Here is a 22,238-nt window from a genome sequence, read left to right as displayed (position 1 = left end):
AATAAACATTATATTCACTAGCTTATTACTGAATTCATAGCTTGTTCTATCATAACAAACAATGAATTTCTCAATATAACTTCAGCCTTTTATAACTGCCTTGGCAATTCTACACACCTCGCCAATATTACATTATTTAGTGATGGTGAAATTCTTATTTCGCCTTCTACTGAGAGAGCTTTCGATTTTGAGGGTCCAGATTCTATAGTAGAAATTTGTTGGAACCTTATTCAAGATGGCAAAGTTATAGTAGCTGATGATACATACTACTTTGACAACATTGATGGAGTAACACCTACTGGTGACCACATTTCGGGGTTATACAATGGTGACACTGCGTATGTTAGGGAATATCGCCCCATCTCTTATCAAACACCAATGGAGAGATCATCAGGTGTTCTCACAATGGCTAGCTATGATGATCGAGAACATTACTTTAGCGTAACTAGTGCAAGCTTAAGTTGTATGACACCCAACTGGAATGATTACTCAAGACTGGTGTACATGACTATATGGCATATGTGCTAGACTGACTTCTGTTAATTTAGACCCACATCATAGTTGCAGTTCTGGAGGCAGAAGATACAATATTCCAGCACACTCAGGTGACTGGGCAAATAGAAACGCATATCTTCTTAGACAAATAAATGTTGATGCATGTTGAGATATGACAGTAACTCTTTCTTCCGTTATACATGTTGCGTTACACTGTAATTTAACGTTGATACAATTATATTACTTGTTTTATTGCTAAAATATGTCAATTCAATGACATCCTTAGCAATGTCTCTCAATCTCTTTATGAAACATGGGGGGTAGCCAATGATCTGACAATTATCAGGAGATTCACACTGGATATGATTCGCATATTATTGTATTGAGATTTGATAGATATAAGATCGTTGGGGAACTTGCCTTGCAGTTACAATGGAAAACGAGCATCAGCGACATTTGATTTTTTGCAGCAATTTTAAACCTCATTCTTGTGGGAGGACTACAACATTTTAGATAAGACAACATTCACTACGTGATTAATAAATATAACAGAGTATACAGAATAAAGAGTCTCATTGTACTAGAACATGAATTTCCATCCTATTGTACTTCCTGATGGGTTCATCGACAGTATTGGTAATATATTCTATTCCTAAACAAATACGATGACTTTTGAGTCGAAGGTACCAGTGGAAGCAAATATTAGCTTCAGCGATTATAAGAGTATCAAGGAAGAAATTGTGATAGACTAAGTAGATTATGCTACAATATCGATATGGACATTGTTAAAGAAAGTGTAGATCACAGAGGACCATTCAAATATTACCATAGGCTGCAAAAGAAAGAGTTTGGCAAATGGTTTACGAAGAAGGAGTTTCAGAGTACAGAGCAGCGAAGATCATGTGCATTCCACTGCAAACCGCTACACCTGGAAAAGCAATTGGAATAAGATTGTTGTTGATGAGTTGAATGGTAAGACATGCCAACAGAAGTAGCGTGGCCGTAACCACTTCTCGGTGATGAACACAAAGAGTTTGTGCAAAACATGATACAAGAAAACACAACTGCAACTCTCAATGACATTTTGAAGGGACTTAAACATACTTTCGATGTAAAAGCAAAGGCTTCAACAGCATATAATTTTGTAACAAACGTCTGCAAGGTCTTAAAAGAAGTTCGAAGTGGGCTCTAAAAAGAAGTCTAGTTGAGCTCAGACAAGAAAGAGAATGGGCACAGTAATATAAGAATAATCTTGATTTTAACCTGAATTGCATCTTTGTAGACGAGGCTAGTTTTAACATCAGCATGAGACGAGAATATGGATGGTGGGCAGTTGGTAAAAGGACAGCTCTCATTCTCGAGTTAAAAGTAAGTACATCATCGTGCCCAATAAAAAGAGAAAACTAGATATTGGTAAGATTGCATCTAACGCTTCAACAAAGGTACCAATAACAATAACTTCTATTGATTATCAAGTATATTATTGAACAAGTGAAGAAGGACCTGAATTAGGTGACTCGCTTGATTCTTAATAGCTCATCCATTCACAAGCGTCGGGATATTCAATACTATTTGCTCTGAGTCGGCCTGAACTGTGTCACCGTATTCTCCTAGTCGTAGAATTTTGATCAGTATGACAAGGTAAAGATTAGATATCATGTTGAGTGAGAAAGATTAATTGACACCTAGAATCAGAGATGCTCCAGCAATTACCCAACAAAGTCACGAAGGAATCTGTAGACATGTAACAAGTATTGTGTTTAGAAGGGGGAGCTTTTCTGAAGAAAGCACAAACGATTAAAAGAGTATTGATGAATCTTAATAATGATGGATAGAGTAAGGACTATTTTCTTTTCAAGTTTATTCAAACTTAAAGGTGTTTATCTATTGAGCACTAGTGATATCTGTTACTTTCTTCATCTTTTAGCTTCTATTGTCTTTCCAAGTTCCTGTCTGTGGTATGAAATTTCTCCGTCTTCGGTATTAATTATTTGGGGATATTGGCTTGAATCTTTTAGGCATTTTGTATGAACTAACTCCGGCCACTGGTAGTAATGCTTTTACTGGAAGCTATGAATCAATTTCCAGTCATTAGTTTGAACAAAAAATGAAGGAGTTGTATTTAATATGATCCATGAATTGCATAAACATGGCTCTGTAATCAGTAGGAGTGTAATCTGGTGGTAAGCAACAAGCGCAAAGAAAAATTCCAATGTTTTACATCCGAACTCCACTCGCATGAATTTACGTGCACGTGAAATTCCTATTGTCTGACCACTAAACGCAATCTTGTGAACCAAGCTTTTATATTTAATAGGATGATATTCCCATTCAAATTTGATTATAAGGATTCATCTTCAACAGAAAGTCCATATGTCACTTCAATTCAAGAAAAAGAGTAATACTGGCCGCAATTTGCGGGTTGCTGCTGCGTCCAGTGCTGTCGTTGTGGGTGTCTCATATATCGTTCTCAATACATTTCCTCATTTGAAGACATCAATTTATAACTATCTCACGGGAACTCAAGATGATGATGAAGAAGATCTATCCGTCCACAAATCTGAGACAAAGGAAGACAACGAACCAATTGAATTGAAAGCTCAAGACCTGCAAGAATTGTTTAACAGCAGTGCAACCTTACAAGATGAAAGTCTTGTGGACGTAGCTGAATGGTCAAACGCAAACTTGAAGAGTTGGTTGGGACAGGTAAGTACATTGAACTTTGTAACTAAATGAATGTGAATACTAACGTAAATATAAGAAAGAAATCAGTCCTCCAGCCCATGCTTCTCATGATAACCTTGTTTCCCTTGTTAAGTCAATACAAGAAACTAGTAGCGACTTATAACATGATCCTTAATATCAATTTAACTCAGGTATTTCTAAGTCTATTCTTATACATTAGACAGTTTCTAATCAAGAAGTAGAGATTAGATCTAAATATTGCCATAAATTGTCCATCAATTATATTTATTGTCACATTCACGAATCCAAACTTAATGCTTAATTTTTCATAGAAATTCTAATATACAAATTGTGTACTTCTATATGCATATGACTATACTTTAGCCTGAGAAGATTCTAGATATGTCGACCAGTCTTTTAATCCATTAGCAAATACCCTTCTTGTTAACCCGGTATTTTCATCTTCAACATGAGCAAAATAACAGTTGATTGACCTCACGTCACGATTCCGCATTTCGTCATCGAATAGTACGAATAGACCTGCTTTCAATTCCAGCTGTAGACCTAAGTCCTTTGCGGCTTTAGATATATGCTTGGTTTTGCTCCCTTGTCCCCATTGCAACGAATGAAAATATTTTATTGCTGGTTTATCACCAATATGTAACAAAGTAAGCAATTCTTTGGCAATATGAGGTGTTGCAGTTCTACTAGCACCTATAATGACCACGTCGTTCTCAGCGAGTTCGAGAATGATAGATTCAACGTCTCTATAAAATGACAAAGAAAACCCATAACGATCCACTACCTCTCGTTTAGAAACCACATTGAAGGGAGCGATGACATGCGTATCGCACCAGCAGGGCCATAATGTGTAATCCAAGTCAAAAACAACCGCTGCTGGATAACTACGTAACACCATTTGTGGGGGTACAATCAAATATTGATATTTGATCTTGGTAGTAACAAACAATACTTTTTCACAGTAACAAATCTTCGATCTGTGTAATTTTCCGGTGTAGGGCCACAGGGTTGTCTTCTGATTCTGAGCTGGTTGAGGGTCACGATAAGGATACTGCACCCAGGTTATCCGCAGCTCCTTCTTGCCCCACGATAGAATGCAATTGGGGAGGGAGTGATCATCTCACAGTAATTTCATTTCCTGAAGGCAAAATAGTAACCACAATTTTAAGGAGTATCTGTTCTTTATTCTTTAGTTTTTAAACATATCTTTCTTCTTTTGAGTCTACACAATTGTTGGCCTTGAACTGACACTGAGCGAAGCGGAATCAAGAGTTGGGTGTCGCTATTGAGCCTTTATCATTTAGCCCACCACTTTGTCGTCTGAAGGTGACCTCATTTCAATTTGCTTTGCCGTCAGGACAACTATTAATTCTAAAGTAATACAAAGAAAGTCTGACAATGAATGCCTCGAGCCATGCCCAAGTGGTCACTCTTAAGGTGACCCACAATAGATTGACTGCTCCAGGGAACCAAACTGTCGAAAAATCAATTGCAATCGATAGATCGAAATTCTTGAAGATTAAGACCAAGGAAAACCTAACCGAGATTTTATCTAGAACAGAATTAGAAATTCCCCACGTGAGTTCCTCCCTCCTTAAGTACCTTAGAAAGTCAAAGAAACATAAGGAGTATATTCCCTTGGAGACGGAAGATGATTTCAAGTCATTGTCTAGGAGTTTGAAAGTCAAAAACCATGTGAAGTTGATCATCAATGATAGCAGCCCATTCGTAGATGGACACTTCAAAAAGAGAAAGACGTCTACGATAGACTTTTCTAGTTTGGGGGATGCATTACTTGAAGCAGCGTTTGATCACTTCAAGGATCTCTTCGCTGATCTTCCGAAGGCTGCTAGTTCCAACGAGAATTCATCATTCGAACATGGCAAGGACAGCCCTGATGGTGACCATAAACAGGCTGGACAAAATAGTACAGAAGAGTTACCTATTCATGTTAATGTTGCCTGTGATTCCTGTAATCCAACAGATACCAGCTTTGTTCCTATTAGAGGAGTCAGGTATAGTTGTTTGGTTTGTCCTAATTTTGATTTGTGTGAATCCTGTGAAGCGGACTGTACTAGGCAGAAGCGTACTGTTGGAGTTCATAGTTTTATGCATCCGATGGCTAAACTCCTGAGTCCTGACCAGGACTTCAATAGAAAGAAGTTCAATCTTGGATCTAGGGGATGTCGTACCTGGAAGATGCCTAGCCAACTCCCACCAAGCTACTCAAGGGACATTGTATATGACATTCCATTAGAGAACTGTACAGACCAAACAAAACAAAGATTAGAGACTTTGCTCCAGAAGAATGGCATTGATTCTTTTATCCATAATGTCCAAAAGTTCATCGATAACTCAGACAGGTATGAGGAGTTAATCGCGTTATCTCAGCGCAACTCAGATGATCGTGAGGTTGATGAGGAGGTTAAGTTTGCCATTTTGAAGAGTATGATTGATAGCTGTTTAGCAACGTCTCCATCTATGACGACCCAAGCCCCAACTTCCTCGATCCCAGAGACAACAAGAGCCCCCTTTGAGTCCGTTCCAGCACATTGCTCGGACAAAGTCCTTGTGAAGCCTAAAAAGATAGGTGATAACGCGCGTGTCATTTCCTTGATGCTTACTAATACGTCGGAAGTTACCATTGAAGGAGGCGATTTAAAGTTTGAATTTCACAATGACAAGCAGAACGAAGTCGTCATTATCAAGAATGCCAGTAACGTAAAGCCTGGACAGCAGAGGTTTTATAACTTGGGTAAGTTAAATGACAATTTTGATAGATTAAGTGGAATGAAATTAACAGTCACTTCTTCGAATGTGGTCTTAGAAGGTGAATATCACGAAACTGAGGATTCGGAATTGTGGATTGTCCAAAATACTGCAACGTCATCGCCTTGTGTTGAGGACGCCCCTAACACCAATATAGGTAATAGCCAAGTTCTTGACAACAATGATGAAATTAATGTTACAGTGGTGCCAAAGTCAAGTACTGCTGCTCAGATTATTATTTCGAATAGATCTAAAAAAACTATTGATTGCTCCTACTTAAAATTGGAGATTGTGAACTGCTTCAATAGGTCAGTTGTTACCGTCATCGTCAGGAAGAAGCACGGAATTCTTCCAGGAAAAGTTGGTAAATTTAATATTGGACTTGTTGATGCTCACATGAAGTATCCTTTCAAGTTGGTCATGAAGAATGATTTCAATGTAGGATATTGTGACTTGAATTTTAAGAAATTGAGTGACAATTTGATTTTCGAGAAGGAAGGTAACACGTATATCAAGAAAGAACACTACATTTCAGATGATGAAGATGTTCGTACATCTGGAACTGAGTCGTTTTCTGATGAAAAATTACAGAAAGAGGAAGAAATGACCGATGAAGACACCATTCAAAAGGAGCCACGTACAGGAGTGCCTTCTCTCTCCTCCTCTTTGAATCAGTCGGTCCACTCTATTGTATTACCCGCCCTTCCAAAGGAGTCAACTTTAGGAGGGTCATCAGAATACTTGGATGCTCGAGCCTCTCTTGGTAAGGAAAAGGAAGAAACTGAGCTTGATGAGAACGAAGAAGATGACTACGACATCATCAGTGTTGAAGGTGATCCTGAAACAGATTCAGACTTCGAAGTCTTGTCGCCAGTCATTTCTAGTCAATAAGGAAGTGGGGTTTGAATGATTTTTAGCATTTAATTAGTTCATTGTGACCTTTAGGGTATCTGGTAAGTGGCTCTATTATATAGCTTTTTTTTATATTTTTGATTTTTATCTTGAATTTCTTGTTTGGATGAAGCGAAATGTTAGGTGCTTCATTTCAATTGTTTGTTTATCGTATAGCCAGTCTATAATAGTAAATGTGTTCCTCCATCGATACGTTCAATCGTAGCGACTTTTTAATCTAGAGGTGAAAGGGTCAAGTGAGAGTGGTGGAATATGAAGTCCCTCACCAACCCCATCTAGCTTACTACTCCTCGTATATAAATATCGCTAACCTAGCGCAATCTGGAAGAACATTAAGCTTAAGGAAGCTCATATTATTTGACACCTGAAACATTCGCGAATATTTATAATTTTGGCATATATTTTCAATTATTTGGTTTCAAAAATGTCGGTAATGTCAACATCATTTTCGTCTGAAAAATTTAGTTGCACAACATTAACCAACCAGCTGCTTCCTGGGTTTTCATCGAAACCCATACACGGATAGGTATCTACTCATGAGTGCGCGACAGTCGCACCTGATATATGTGAGTATAGCTACATTTGTTATTTACACTGACCAGAATGGGTTCATATCATCTGCCCATGGGCTAGAATTGATTCATACCCCAAAAGATATTCCAACCACTCTTTGGAAATTGTTAATATCTATTGACGACAAACTTCATCCAACGGAAAAAGATAGACAAGAACTGGGGTCAACAGAGTGTAACATGTTCAAGCAGCCAATAAATAAAATCATTGCTCTAGTGAACAATTACTTTTGTGCAACTTAAAAAAACTCCTATACTCTCCATATACTTTTAATCGTCTAGCTTTAGGACAGCATTCTCTCTTACCATATTCGAAATGTCTTGAGCAAGTTTACAGAATCCTTGGTAACTTTGTTGTCTCGCTTGAGCATCCCATATTCTTGGTGCCAACTGATCCTTATCACTCAAGCATGTCTTTTAACTTTACTTTTGCACACCTACCAAAGCTCTTGGTGGCAAGAATGCAACTTTGAGTCCATTCAGCTCAACTAATAACTGTATGTCACGACGCTTTCGAATGGATGTGTTATCAAGAAGCCAGCTGATTCGGGTTCTTATAAACCAGTTCAATTAGTAGACTTGATGAAAAAAAAAGAAATGATTACTATTGCTTCTTTTTGATAATGTCCAAAATGTAATTTACGATGTCAAAGACATGATTCCACAGGTACAATTACTCGCGGGTCATCATATCTCTTCGGAAATAGAATCTATTACTAAGACAAATCAATGATACCATTAGGAAGTACACTAGAACTGAAATCATGTTTACTTTATATTCCATTATATTTTTATAATCCCATAATGAATATTGACTAACCCATAATGTAGTCCTCGCACAAGGGGTTAAAAATGGCCGCAAAAAAGATCGTTTAATGTTACGTTGATGTATCATAACGACGATTGGACTATACCGTGCACCGTAATGGAATCGTTGGTACAGCAGCAGAAGCACCTACGGTATAGATATAAAATTGGATATTACGAAAAAAGCCGTCAAGTGGTATTATCAATTTCCGAATGTTGTTTGGAGTATTTTAGGGGGTAAGTATGATCAATTCCGGCCTCTAGTTTTAAAATTTCTTACCGGACGGCATGAACCACTTCCGGTCATGTGTGATAAATGAAAGCTATAAGACCCATCTTGCTGGTAGAGATATCTATTTTTTCTCGTCTTATAAAGTTAATTAATATGCGAAAACTCAACCATATTAGAGATTATAGAGAGAGAAAGACACAGGGAGTAGCGATGGCTTCAGAAAACTGTTCAATAGTCGTCCTTATTCCCAAAAGCATACAGGGGACTCCTTCGCTTAGTTTGCCTGCCCCACTGGACCTCGGAGCTTCCTTTCGCATGGTAGAACGGCGTCCTCGATGTTAGAGGCAAGCTCGGTTTTGCCTGTGACCAACTCATCGATGTCCTTGACTCCCATACGTCCTCTGCCCCACCTGGTAGTACTGTTCTGATGTCAGTTTACAGTACCATTTTAACGTGCCTGCATCACTCTCCAATCATTGAGATGCGCTCAGTCATGGATGAATTGCGCTCTGCAGAGCATGTGCCGCACTCTACTTCATCGAGTCACATCCTGCATACATAATTATATAAATTTATATTGACATATTATATTATTTAAACTGAATAATGAATTCATCCCTTTGTCTGGTTCATAAAAATGCTCACGAATGTAATCAATAAGTCATCCTGAAAATTTCTCACCAATGGTTGGGTCTTGCAATCAACTCAACATGACATCTTTTTACAATACCTACGACTATGAATCCTATGTCCGTTTCGAATCTGAGCGGGAACTTGACTCTAATTCAGCGGAACTCACAGGTATCTTACGCAGAGTCTGGTTGCTCTATTTCAGGACCTGATGTGTCTTCTCCCTTGATTCTAAGTGAAAAGCTCCAGATCATGCCTCCCACTATGCGACATCCGATTACAAATGCAACTTAATCTGCAACATGCACTAGCCCATAATAGCATGAAGTGTCAGTTTACATGTGGGCAACAGACGATGACTCACAGAAGAAGTATATAAAAGGGAATATAAGGACACAGTCGAACCGGAGTTATCTGTAGAATCAAAAGATGATCCAATTGATCTTGGCTATGTCTACACTGGAAGCGTAACCTTTAGGAATCCGGGTTATGGAAGGATCGTTGATGTCAATTCTGTAGCAGATAGCTTTGAAAAGGTTCTTCATTTTGGAAGAGAAAATGATATTGTTTGTAACCAAGATGGTACAGAATTGTGCTCTATCTTCTCGAAGTTACGATTCGTGTGATTGGCAAGATAAAGTTAGTGAAGTCTGGCTATTTATCGGAGGGGGGAAAACTTTATAGGAAATGAAATCTTCGTAGAGGAACATATACTTGCGGTATCGATATTAGAATTTGGATAATTCGAAAAATGCCGTCGACTGGTATTAGCAATTTTCGAATGTTGGTTGGAATTTTCTAGGGGATATAATTTGAATCAATTCCGACCACTGATATAAAAAATTTCTTACCCGATTGTATAAACTAATTCCGGTCAATATAGTGAACAATACATGAAAGCACTGTATAAGACCCTTCTGGCTGTTAGAGATTTATATGTTTTCTCCTCTTATGACATTAGTTAATATACGGTTAACTCAACATACGTAAGTTACGACAGGAAGTTTAGAGAGAGTGGTACTCAGGCAAGGGAGACGGACTGAGAACACACAAATCAGCACTCTCTTTCCCAGTAAATAGCTACAGCTACATTGAATAAGTGAATTTGTTAAGCTTAATTCCACCATCCATGTTAAATATCCATATATAATTATGCCTGACAAAAGCTCACCACTACAAGACTGAGTTGGGTATCTACAAAAGAAGAAGCTAACCTATATACCCCAATGTAAATGACGTACACACTGACGGGCAAATTACCCCGGAAGTCGTCTCGTTTAAGTCCCAGATGAAAACGGCAATATAAATATAACTTTTAGGCTTGGCTTTGAAAACCTTAGGCATTAATCTTCTGTAATAAAATACACGAAACGGCTAATCATGGATTAAATAAGTTCTAATCTCAAAGACTTTGAACTGCAAGATTGCAACTCCTTGAATCTCAAACTAAATGAAACGAAAAAGACTGTAATGCTACATTTTATCGTTCCATTGTGGGTAAGATTCTGTATGCAAGTAAAGCAATGAGAGCTGCCATATCCTTCATTCCTAAGAATGTGTGCTGGAAGAGAAATTCCCGATGGCCTAGAATCTGTTGCAACCAAGATTATTAAATCTTTCCACAGTCAATACACAGAGAATCTACTACAACACCCCCACTCTAACCATGTCGGCTTATCCAATTCAACAAGAAAGACAGAGTGTGACGCGAGTGAAACCCTCTAGATTCATTATTGGAAGTACTTTATGCAATCGTAACAACGAGGCTACTCTCCTGCTTGAAATTCTCCGTTGTACATTTAGGTCGTGCAAAGGATTTATAGCCGCTTATTATGCATTGCTATTCGCCGGCAAGCACACAAAATCTTTCCGTTATTTGTAGCATTGCCAGCCTGCTATGGTTCAGCGACTCAAAGAGCCTTATCCTTATCCAACTATTAGGGCAATATTGCATTCATATTTGGAGTATTAAAGTAGATGCTACAGACATAGTTGTTATATGTATAATATGGTGGGAATTATGTATTAACAAACTCACTCGATGTAGCTATATAACTATTTACTGGGATATAGAGGTCCTTATAGACCAGCTTCCTCAATTCTGTTGTCGCTTAATGGATTTTCTATACGGTTATTTTTTAACCGATAGATTCCCTATTTCACTGACTTTAGCTTCGCAGTCACATGAATAGTAGAAGATCGATTTTAATACACTTACGAGTGGATACCTTTGTTGCAAGAAATATCTATATGCCTTCCAGAACTTTCTCTTTTAACAGTAATGCTCATTTAAGAAAGGTTTGATTTTAGTCACTAGGCGGAACTTGTCCACCTCCTTTTCGGGTTGGGCACTATTGAAATCTCAAATCAATTCCTCGAAAGATAATCCTCGAAAGCGACCATACTCTTCGGATGAGATGACTTTTGATAAACCCTTGAATAGGCCTTCGATGATTCATGAGGATTATCTCCATTGAACAAAACGATGGAATCTGACTATTTATATTGTGACTGTGGTACTACAGTACTTTTACTTTTTATTCCAACTACCGGAATACGTTTATATCATCGGGTAAGATATTTTAAAACCACTGGCGGGAATTGATTCTTACAAAAAGCCCTAGAATGTTCCAACCAATATTCGCAAATTGTTCTCACTCAGCCAAGGGTATTTTTCGTAATATCCAAATCTAAGTCTATACCACAGGTGTATCTAATACTGTACCGTCGATTCCAACGTGGTTTGAAGTATGGTCCACTCGACTTGTTGTTACACTACCATGCAACAAGGACAACAAAACAAGTTTTTTTGCGGCCATTTAGTAAGTACTACAACTTATTATGAGAGAAGATTCACTTGTGATTGTAAATATATTGGAATAGCTATTCCTAAATATGAAGTTCAATTCTATTGTACTTCCTGGTGGTGTGATTGATTCTATTGAATTAATATGATGACTCTTGAATCAAGAATTGAACCTTTAGGAATCATAAGAGCCTAGCAAGACCAAACAAAGAAATACAGATAGAGGTTGAAGATAATGATGCTGATACAGATATTGAATATAGATATTGATGAAGTTGCAACCATAGAAAGAGACCAAAGAGGGCCATACATATACTGTGATATAAATATGGTATAGGAGATGGGGCTTCAGCATACAATTCAAAGATTTTGGGCATTTAATTACAAATTCTTACACCATTGAATACGAATGTTGTTAATGAGTTTGGATCGTAAGAACATGTCGACCTAAGAAGCGTGGCCGTAAATCACTTCTCGCTGATTAACACAAAGAGTTTGTGCAATGAACGGAAGGGAAAGCGCAACCGTAACTCTTGATGACATATTGATGGGACTTAACCACCAATTGCGACGGTGTTAAAGCAAAAGCTTCAACAGTATATAATTTTGTAACTAAGGTCTGTAAGCTTAGTCTTCATATTTCGAAGTGCCTTTAATAAATGAGCTCTAGCAACAGGAATAGAAAAAAGATAAGTAGAATTCAAACCTGAGTTGGTTTGTAGATGAAGCTAGTTTTGACACCGGCATAAGTTGAGAGAGAATATGGTTGGTCGCCAGTGGGTGAAAAGGCAACTCTTACTATACTCATAACTACACGCCTCAGCCTTTCATTTCTTAGGCCATTCCTTTAAAGGTTTCATCAAGCTAAAGGCTAGAACACCAGCATTGACAAATAAGAGAAGACTTTGACATCGTAAATTGCATTTGACACATTATCAAAAAGAAGCGTTAAGAAGGGCTCAGTCGAACAACTTATGACTGGTGTATTGGTTGACGATAAATTAAAGGTGTGCATTTCGCTCGCAATTTTCGCTCGTTGGTTTTTGGTTCACGGAATTTGTTCAAATTTCGAACACTAATGATACTATAAAAAATCAAGATTACGGATATTGTGAATTTCGCAAGTATATCTGAAAATGGTGCGAAGCTCTTCACGTAAACTGAAAAAGGGAATCTGTCAAAACAAGGCTCTGAGTAGATTTTTGTATTCAAATACGACAACAGCTTGGGGTATGGCCACAAGGCGATGTTTGTCCATCTTTCGTGATGGAACTTTTATAAATCTCTCTTAAGGAAGACCCATGACAACAAGTTTAGCTATCAAACTTTCAGAACACTAGGATACTTGAGAGATACCAGGACAATGCATGGATGATCATCATTGGAGCGTACCTTGCTTCAGAAGGTGCTTCTATGACTTATTCCTATTATCTTGACTATTCCTCATTTGAAATTATTCGAGGGCTATGTTGCATGCATTGTTTTAGGTGGAGGCAACCTCGATATTATGGGCAATTGAACAATAAATTTTTCATTGAACTCATGCATTTTAAATGCTTGAAGTTTGCTATGTTCCTGGATGTCCCATTGCTTGATCTTGTTAGCCTATCCACCCTTACGGATGGGGTAGGCTTATTCTTCAATACCGTTGGTTTAAACTGCCTCAATGTTGTTCCTGTCAAGACGAGATGTGCATTTTAGATTCTGCACTCCTTGGACAATCTAGCTCTTGCTGTCAAGAGAAAACCTTCATAATACGATGAACGAGTCCAGCATTTGTGGGAATTGATGTTGTAAAAGATTCTCTGCGTATTGCCTGTGAGAAAGATCTAATAATCTACAATAATTAATATTAAAACTATATAACTGTATAAGTAGCAGACACATATGTTTATACACCAGAAAACGTTGCAATCGTGGGAGTTGACGAAGATCTCTAATTAATTAGTAATTTAGAAGTGGAATTACTTATCTATCTTTCCATTTTATGGATAAATGCCGCGCTCATCCATTAGATTCGTCGATCGTTTCAAGATTAAGCTGGCTTTTGAGTTCGCTTTTGAGTCCGCCTTTGAGTTCTCCTAATAAGATTGGTTACTAGAAATTAGATGATAAGAAATTCTTTTGAACAGCATTAAGCGAACTGTCCTCTAATAGGCCTTTTGAAAGTCCCATATGTATAGACAGCACTCAGCACCATCCCTAACTTCCACAGGACCATCGGAATTCATCTCCTCCTTCTAAAAATCAAAACTAGCTGTCTAATAGATGTTTAACTATTTGGCTGAGTTTCCAATAAGAGCAAGCATATATTGATCTCTCCCTCACAGCGATGTGGGTCTGTATACAAACAAGACAAAAAATGTCACCGTAAAAATTTTCAACTAACGGGTAGGTCTTGCAGTTGACCTAACAACAGGATAGCTGAATATTATTTTCAACACCTCCAACTTCTGTCCCGCTTCAGCTCCATCGAGGTTTTATAGCCATTCAAGAGGGTGATGAGAGGCTCTTTTGTGTTTTAGTTGACTACACAATTCTTTTAATCATTTAATCAATTTCACTGAACCTGAACCCGATAATTCTAAAAATCCGCCAACTAGAGAGCTACTGATTCACCATGTTATCATTTTGAAAGAAGAGGACGCAGAAATTACAGGAATAGCTGCGTAACCGAAAGACTGTAACTGTTAATTCCAGGAACCATACCAGATTTCCAAAGGAGAATTCTGCCCCAAGCAATTAAGGACGTAGGTGTTGTAAATAGCAATCGGATGTGCTGTGTATTTGATTGCAAGTAGCAAACGTCAGTTAAAAATCTACGATGAAGTATTGAAAAAATGTGTATCATTAAATAGATCACTTCGCTGTTAGATACATATAGCTTTGAAAGTAACTTAATTAATAATTATTGATTGAAGTAGCTTGTTTACCAAAAGAAGAGATGAATTCACTAACATTACGTTCAGCTATAAAAGTACTGGCTTCATCGGTATTGCTCTTAATAGCTTTTGTTGGGTTCTATGTGTTGAAATAGAAATTTATGAATATGGAAAAAGAAATTTCTTATTAACCAAGATGTAAGAGACTAGGCTGAAGGCGAGGAAAGCGGGGTCTATCTGAAACGATCTACGATGTTAAAGAAATGAGCACGGCATTCTTCACAAACTATAGTGAAATTGGTAGATAAGGTAATTTATTCTAAATTACCTAATTAATTAGAGATATCGGAAATAGCCACGAGGGCCATGAACTCGGGATATATAAAGATATCAATCTGCCACTTATATAGGTATATAGATTTAGATGTTTTAATAAAGAAGATAAGAATTATACTGACGTATATCGAGAGTACTTTATAACTATGTCTAACTTTCCACAACAACACCATGTTTGTCAAAGAAAGCCAGGAGTGTTTCGCTTTGGCATTCACCGCAGTGTAGCGGTTGGAGCTGTGAATTTGAAGATGAAACAAACATTGATCCTGGTTTTCGATAGGGTGGAATTATAAGTAATTCCCTTAATCAAAGTAACTATAACTAACTATTTACTGGGATATTGAGGTTCATATATAAACCAATTAACCCGTGCAGGGTTTATCATATACGGTTATCTCATTATCCGATCTATTCCATACTTCAGCTAACATTAGCTTCACAATCACATGAATAGAACCTTATAGAAAGTCGCGCTAATACACTTCTGCAACATCTTGGTTACAACAAAAACGTTGATATTCGGTATTACTACTCCAACATAAAATGAATGGAAGATGGATAAGATTTCACTTCTTAATTTCCAATGAAGTAGATATATTCAAGAATACCCACGAGTGTTGTTCCGAAGTCCGATGTTTTTGCTGTAACCAAGATTTTGCATAAGTTTATTGTTCGTTGAAGTTGATATTCATGTGATTGTGAGGCTAATGTTAGCTAAAGTATGGAATTGCTGGGATAATGAAATAACCGTATATGATAGTCCCCGCATGGTTTAATTGATGAGGAGAAGAAACTGGTCTATATACGGACCTCAATGTCCCAGTAAATTGTTATCTAGAATTACTTTGATTATGTAAGTTAGTTAATAAATAATTCCATACTATTGACAACAGGATCAATGTATTTTGCATCTTCAAGCTCACAGCTCCAACCGCTACACTCTCAAACAAGTGTCTTAGGTTCATCGGTCACTTCTTTAAAGTAAGGTACCTTCTTAATTGTTATCTACGCTCTCTATGGATCCATCTTTGTGAAGAATTGGGTGAACTCCACTACTGCGTCTTTTTTTTACTGTTTGGTATTCCCAATTGTTCAGTCCAAAGGTCAAATAAGACTGTCTTGTTGAGATCAATAATATCTCTTCATTTTTCCATATGTTCATTTGCATGGTGACATCCGATATATTTGCTTACTTTTATCTGCTTCGAATGCTCAGTGTAGAAAAGAGCGTGTTCTTGTGAGTTTGAATGTTTGAAGGTTAATCATTTTCAAAGGTGATTAATCCCGGGGACCAATGATAGATTTTCTCTGCTCATATACTAGATTACTTTCGTCATCTTCATATAAGAATTGATTATTCATTTTTTAAAGAGGATTGAAGAAGAAGATTTAAAATGTCGGCTAAAGGAAAGCTATCTTATAGCTACGACTTTTATAATTGGCAAAGTATTCCTCCCCTAGATCAAGGGGCGTAAATGTTTCTCAGGAATCAGCCAATAATAAGGGTATTCTAATATTCGTATATCTAACAGATGCTATTATTTAGTACTAAAGTGAAGACTTCATTTTCGGCACACCTCACTCAGTTACAGTTAGAAAATAAACTTACATATTTAATCCTTTTCACTATGGCTTAATTTTTTATCCCTAGATGTCCAATTCTTGTAATCACTTCAAGACAGGAATATATAGAACAAAAGTATTCATTAAGGAAAGCCATCTTAAGTGGCTTAGCATTAGTGGAATCAGACTTCGATTTAAAGAGGTGTGACATTCATCAGATACAGGTTATTTATCCCTCAGTAGAGACTACTGAGAGAGGGACTCAAGGATAGCGAGGGCTAGGAAACTAATTCATGAGTGCTTATAGAGTTGCTATATACTTGTATTGCCTTGCATGCATATGATGTTCATACGATAACTTGGTTTCACACTGATAGCAAGCTTACTGAAGTTCCCACTTCTGAAACCGGAGTGATTTTCATTAATTTCTTGACTTACTCTAGCGGTATCAGTATATACGAAACTCAATATTCCAAATTCTCGGTAAATTGAGGAACTTATTCCATTTAATGAGCTTTGATTTAATATTTTGGTTGAGTAAATTTGAAATGGTAAAGAAGTCGGAGAAGATGCATTTCTTAAAGAATTGAATAGGTTTCTTCTTTCAAGAACCATATTGGATTATTATGTTGAGTTGGTAGACTCCACCAATTGTTATAGCTAGATAAAGGCGTCGGCCACTAGCTTGAAGATAAAGATACATTTTCCTAGAAATATGGAGATAGCGCCTTTCTCAATGCATCTAGAGGCAGAAATGACTTTTTTGTAGGATGATTAAGATGGAATAGACTAAAGGATTAGTATTGTTGCTAGTTGGGCTATTCTGAACTAAAGTTCACAAGAAAGAACTTCCCGTTGTTGTTGTCGAGATATATATTTAAGACTATACACCAAGTGACCCTGATATGGTGAATAGGAGACAAAGTTGATCCCGTTAACTTATACACCTATTATGACTAGGTGTACATTATTATACTTTAAAATGGTTGTGGTATAATTTGTGGAGCCATCTTTGTTCATAAAGAAACGCTAAGTGGTTTTGTGATATAGTTATACTCATCGATGTTTGGCAAAACGTCAATGGCGATCTTAAGCAAACACTTCCTTGCGCGTTCATGTTGGGGCTACTCTAATATGGCTTATGCTTATCCAATTTCACTATTTCTTTTTATTCTACAGATTTCAACATGCAGAAGATCCCGTTTTGGACCCCTCTGGGATTTAAATAGTTAAAGATGCTACAGAGCCTTCATTTATTATTCGCACTAATGACAGGAATTGGTTAATACCATAAGAAATTTGATGTCAGTGACCGGAATTGTTTCATACTATATCCCCTAAAATTAATATCAATTGACGACAGACTTCATACCGTGGACGGGGGATAGTAGAGTGTAAGCATCTCGAAATAGGCAACAGATAAATAGCCGAAATTGCCTGTAATTTTTGAGCGACTTGAGAAATCTCTTGTAATATCCCTATTTGTTTTAAAATCATCCATATACTTTAATTGTTTACGTTTTCATGTCTACAGAAACCGTCATAACTTTGTTGTTTCATTTGAGTAGCTTCTAGGATTCTTGGTGTCAACTGATCCTTATTACTCACTCAAGCATTATCTCTACATTTGCATACAGACCGAATTTTTAGATAAGTTCAAGCTTGGAGAAATGATGACAAAGAGACAAGTTCGAGTCTACTCAGCGCAACTAATAACTTCATGTCCCGACGCTTGTTAATGGATACGTTATCAAGAATCACATATTTGAACCAGCTAATTCGTGGTTCATATTCAATTGTTCAATAAGAGACTTGATGAAATATAAGAAAATAATATAAGAAAATAGAGGGTACTGTTGGTTCTTTTCGATAACGTATCTGATGCCATTTACCATTGTCAAGCTTGCTCTTCTTATTTGGTAATGCTGGTGTTCCAGCCCTTTAGAGGAAATGGCCACAAGAAATAAACGTTGAGCCCAGAGGTTTCGGGTACACTAAGACTTGCCTTTTCACCTACTGCTTACCAACCATATTCTCATCTCATGCTGATGTTTAATCCAGCTTCATCTACAAAAACACATTAAAATCAAGTTTATTTTATATTCCCATGCCCATTGAAGTCTTTCTTGCTTGAGCGCATCCTGGCTTCTTCTTCAAGCCCACTTAGAAATTCTTTTAAGACTAAGTTCACAGACCTTAGTTACTAGGTTATATTGTTGAAGCTTTTGCTTTGACATTGTCAAAAGCATCGTTGAGTCCCTTCAATATGTCATCAAGATTTACAGTTGAGAAGTGGTTTACGGGTTGACATGTCTTACCATTCAACTCATCAACAATTGTCTTATTCCAATTTCTTTTCCAGGCGTAAACAGTTTGTAAGAGAATTCCCATTATCTTCGCCTGCTCTGTAGACTGAAATCCCTTCTTCGTAAACCATATTCCATTATCTTTCTTTTATAGAGCTATCGTAGCATCTGTATGGTCCTCCTTGTTGTCTTTCGACGGTTTCTACTTCATCAATATCTATATCGATATCAGTTCCATCATTATCTACTTTGTCTATCCGAATTTCTTCGTTTGCTTTCGTTAGATTTTATAATCGCTGAAACTAAAACATGCTTCCACTGGTACCATCTCTGACTCAAGAGGCATCATATCCGTTCCGGAATAGAATCTATTACCAATACCATCAATGAAACCATCAAGAAGTACATTGAATTGAAATTCAAGTTTACGTTCAATAAGATTATGAATACTTTGTATTCCATTATATTTAATAATCGCATAGTGAATATTCACTCATCCAAAAAGCTGTAGTCCTCCCACAAGAAAATGGCAGCAACAAAAAATTTGTTTAATGTTCCATACGCGTTGTATGGTAACAACAAGTCGAGTGGACCACACCTCGTATACTATGGAATCATCGTATAGGATCAGATATATCTATGGTATAGATATTAGAACTGAAGAATACGAAAGAACCTGTCGACTGGTATTAACTCTAATTGTTAGTCGGAATATTCTAGGGGGTATAATATGAATCAATTCCGGTCACCGATATATAATATTCCTACCGGATTGTACACAGGAACCAATTTAGTGTGATAATAAATGAAGGCACTGTCACAGTTCGCACACTTCGACAAGACTTGACTACTTCGTATTATTGTATCAATGTATTTATCCTGTTCTTCTTAACTACAAGTTTATGTTTGTTGTTATTTGTAGGTATTTCATTCCAAATACTTATCTTCGCTCACTCTTACATTTTTTACTCACAAATTTTGCCGACATTAGTAACCTCTGGTAGCACTTTGAAGACGTCTCTTGCCATACAATATTAGAGTTCATCTGACTTGTCAGCTTGACGCTCAGTTCTGCTGGAGTCATTTAATCATATTTAGAGTGACTTTTTGTATTTCGGTAGCCTTGGTATGCATAAGAAGGACTATTGCAATTTATTGCCTTATGCAAAACAGCATATGCCACAATCTCCATTCGTCGCTATTGGCTGAAGGCCATAGTTGCTGGTTGTTATACATATCGGAGTATGAGCCAATCCTAAAGACGGTTTATGTGAACGGAATTGAATTGCGGTGTCTATGTTGCTGGTCCCCAGTTGCTATGTTGGTTTTGAGTATTCCCAAGAATTGGTTTCCTTATATGTGCGTATCTTTTTGGTTAAATTTTTTTGTCAAATGTTTTGATTAAACTTGGTGTTGACTACAAATTTCCATTTTATGAATCCATTTTATGAACCCCGCTAACTTCCTGGCAACAATCTTTTTGCTCTAATTCTCATAACGAATGATGCAAGAGGTATTACTGGCTTCGCTTCGTAGAATAGCAAACACCATATTCAACGTGATGAGAGGCAAGGTTCAAGGATATGTCAATCCCTAATTTTATGGTCATCCCCGCGAAGAGATACTCTCAAAGATGCAAGATTCTCCCATACAAGTAGTTGAACTCAGGTTCACCAACCCGCTAGCAGTTATCTAGCTTCATTGTATCAACCTCATAATACAGTTCTCAGTTCCAAATTGACCTCTGGAACCATCGACCTCTGTAAGCGGTACATCCAGTCATACGAAAGGGCAAAGCTCTAATGATCTCTGTACTATAATTAATATCAAGAAACACTGATTCGCCTACGACTTGTCTACCAATTATCTTATGACATGAGATGAGAGTGCTTCATTTGGGACTCCAGGTTTTCTAAACTTTGACAAATAGACAACCTAAGAAGCAAATGAACAGTACAGAAGTTTCGAATACTTTCTGGATAATAGATTACTATGGAAGGTCGTATCTAACAGCATGCAATGATTTGACTGGGTTAGTGCCAGCGATGTTTTGATCTGACCGAATAAATTTGATACTCGTAGGTCGTGTACTTGTACAATAAGTAGTCTCGTAGAGAACAAATACATGGGGACATATAAATGTTCATCAATAGTAGCTTTGAAATCCTTTGCTCAATAGAATCGATCTGAAATGAAAGCTCAAGCCAAGGATGCTGCTCCAGAAAGTGAGGGTACGTATACATGCATTGATTGCCATGTACTAATTGAAACTAACTCCAACAAGAACAAAAGTTCAAACAGAAATGCAAAGAACTCAAGAAGCGTATCAATGAAATAGAGGGAAGTAATGCAATCGCAACATTAGCGTTGACTAGAACCAAGGCTGCTATTCGAAGGTTACGACTTGAATATGTCATATTGTTGGAAAGGCTTGAAGAGAGAGCCATACTCTTACCAGAGGGAATTGGCGGATTCGAAGAAATGGCATCTCCTCCTACCCCCAGTGTCTTAGATGAATCCTTGAATAGCGTTGGTGGTAAGCTATTGAGAAATGGTTTATCTAAGAAAGGAACTAAAAAGGCAAAGAGTAACGCATCATCTTCTGACTTGTCCAGTGCTTCACAACGTAGTCAAAAAGTTAGAGACCCGGATTTGCCCAAACGTCCTACCAATGCGTACTTAATATTTTTTGAAAAGGAGAAAGAGAGGGTAAAACAAGAGAATGAAGAGAAGAATCCTGGAAGCGCAATAGACTTAACAAATAGTATGAGGGAAGCATGGAAAAACTTGGACGACGAGAGTCGTAAACCATACTACAAGCTATATGAAGATGATAGAATCAGGTACCAAAGGGAAATGGTTGTTTACAATCAAAAAAAGCTGGGAACAGAAGACGTGGAAGATAAGAGGCCAACGAAGAAGCAAAAGTTAGAAAAGTCTGACAGTCCCGAGGATAGTCCTGCTCTTAGCATTTCTGTAAAGAAAGAAGACGAGATTGAAAAGGATGGAGACGAAGAAGTAACCCAAGAAGCACAAGAATTAGAGCAGAAGCTTGAAAACGAGCCTGAACCAAATTCTCCAATAACTGAAAGTCAAGAGAATAACTCTGAAGTCATGCTGCTTCCTGAAACTGGTGAGGATAACTCAACTAGTGAGCCTGGAATAGAGGACTTCAAGGAAATCGAAGATGACTGAAAAATACGGATATAGGAATTAAATGTA

General features: G+C 37.4%; 4 protein-coding genes across 4 annotated transcripts; 3 read left to right on the top strand and 1 right to left on the bottom strand. All coding sequences in view use genetic code 12, as the record gives it.

The window, feature by feature from the left end:
• Window positions 1-2,768: 2,768 nt before the first annotated feature.
• On the top strand, window positions 2,769-3,488 carry RJT20DRAFT_49586 (uncharacterized protein). The gene is made up of 2 exons (XM_064920393.1): window positions 2,769-3,201; window positions 3,261-3,488. Exons 1-2 carry the CDS (start codon window positions 2,869-2,871, stop codon window positions 3,420-3,422), a joined length of 495 nt encoding a protein of 164 aa, XP_064773816.1. The 5' UTR covers window positions 2,769-2,868; the 3' UTR covers window positions 3,423-3,488.
• RJT20DRAFT_49535 (Mg-dependent acid phosphatase) lies at window positions 3,393-4,349 on the bottom strand. Its single transcript, XM_064920390.1, has one exon. The coding sequence runs from the start codon at window positions 4,097-4,099 to the stop codon at window positions 3,554-3,556; it is 546 nt and encodes a 181-aa protein (XP_064773815.1). The 5' UTR covers window positions 4,100-4,349; the 3' UTR covers window positions 3,393-3,553.
• On the top strand, window positions 4,350-7,140 carry RJT20DRAFT_49572 (uncharacterized protein). The gene has a single exon (XM_064920391.1). The coding sequence runs from the start codon at window positions 4,600-4,602 to the stop codon at window positions 6,859-6,861; it is 2,262 nt and encodes a 753-aa protein (XP_064773814.1). The 5' UTR covers window positions 4,350-4,599; the 3' UTR covers window positions 6,862-7,140.
• Window positions 7,141-21,207: 14,067 nt separating this feature from the next.
• RJT20DRAFT_3397 (uncharacterized protein) lies at window positions 21,208-22,211 on the top strand (the record flags this gene model as incomplete). The annotated part of the gene is made up of 2 exons (XM_064919737.1): window positions 21,208-21,247; window positions 21,301-22,211. 2 exons carry the CDS (start codon window positions 21,208-21,210, stop codon window positions 22,209-22,211), a joined length of 951 nt encoding a protein of 316 aa, XP_064773813.1.
• Between the last annotated feature and the right edge of the window lie 27 nt (window positions 22,212-22,238).

The sequence above is a fragment of the Scheffersomyces xylosifermentans genome (assembly GCF_036884685.1).
Source record: "Scheffersomyces xylosifermentans strain CBS 12540 chromosome Unknown RJT20scaffold_5, whole genome shotgun sequence".
NCBI lineage: Eukaryota > Fungi > Ascomycota > Pichiomycetes > Serinales > Debaryomycetaceae > Scheffersomyces > Scheffersomyces xylosifermentans.
This window is presented reverse-complemented; position numbering and strand designations above follow the sequence as displayed.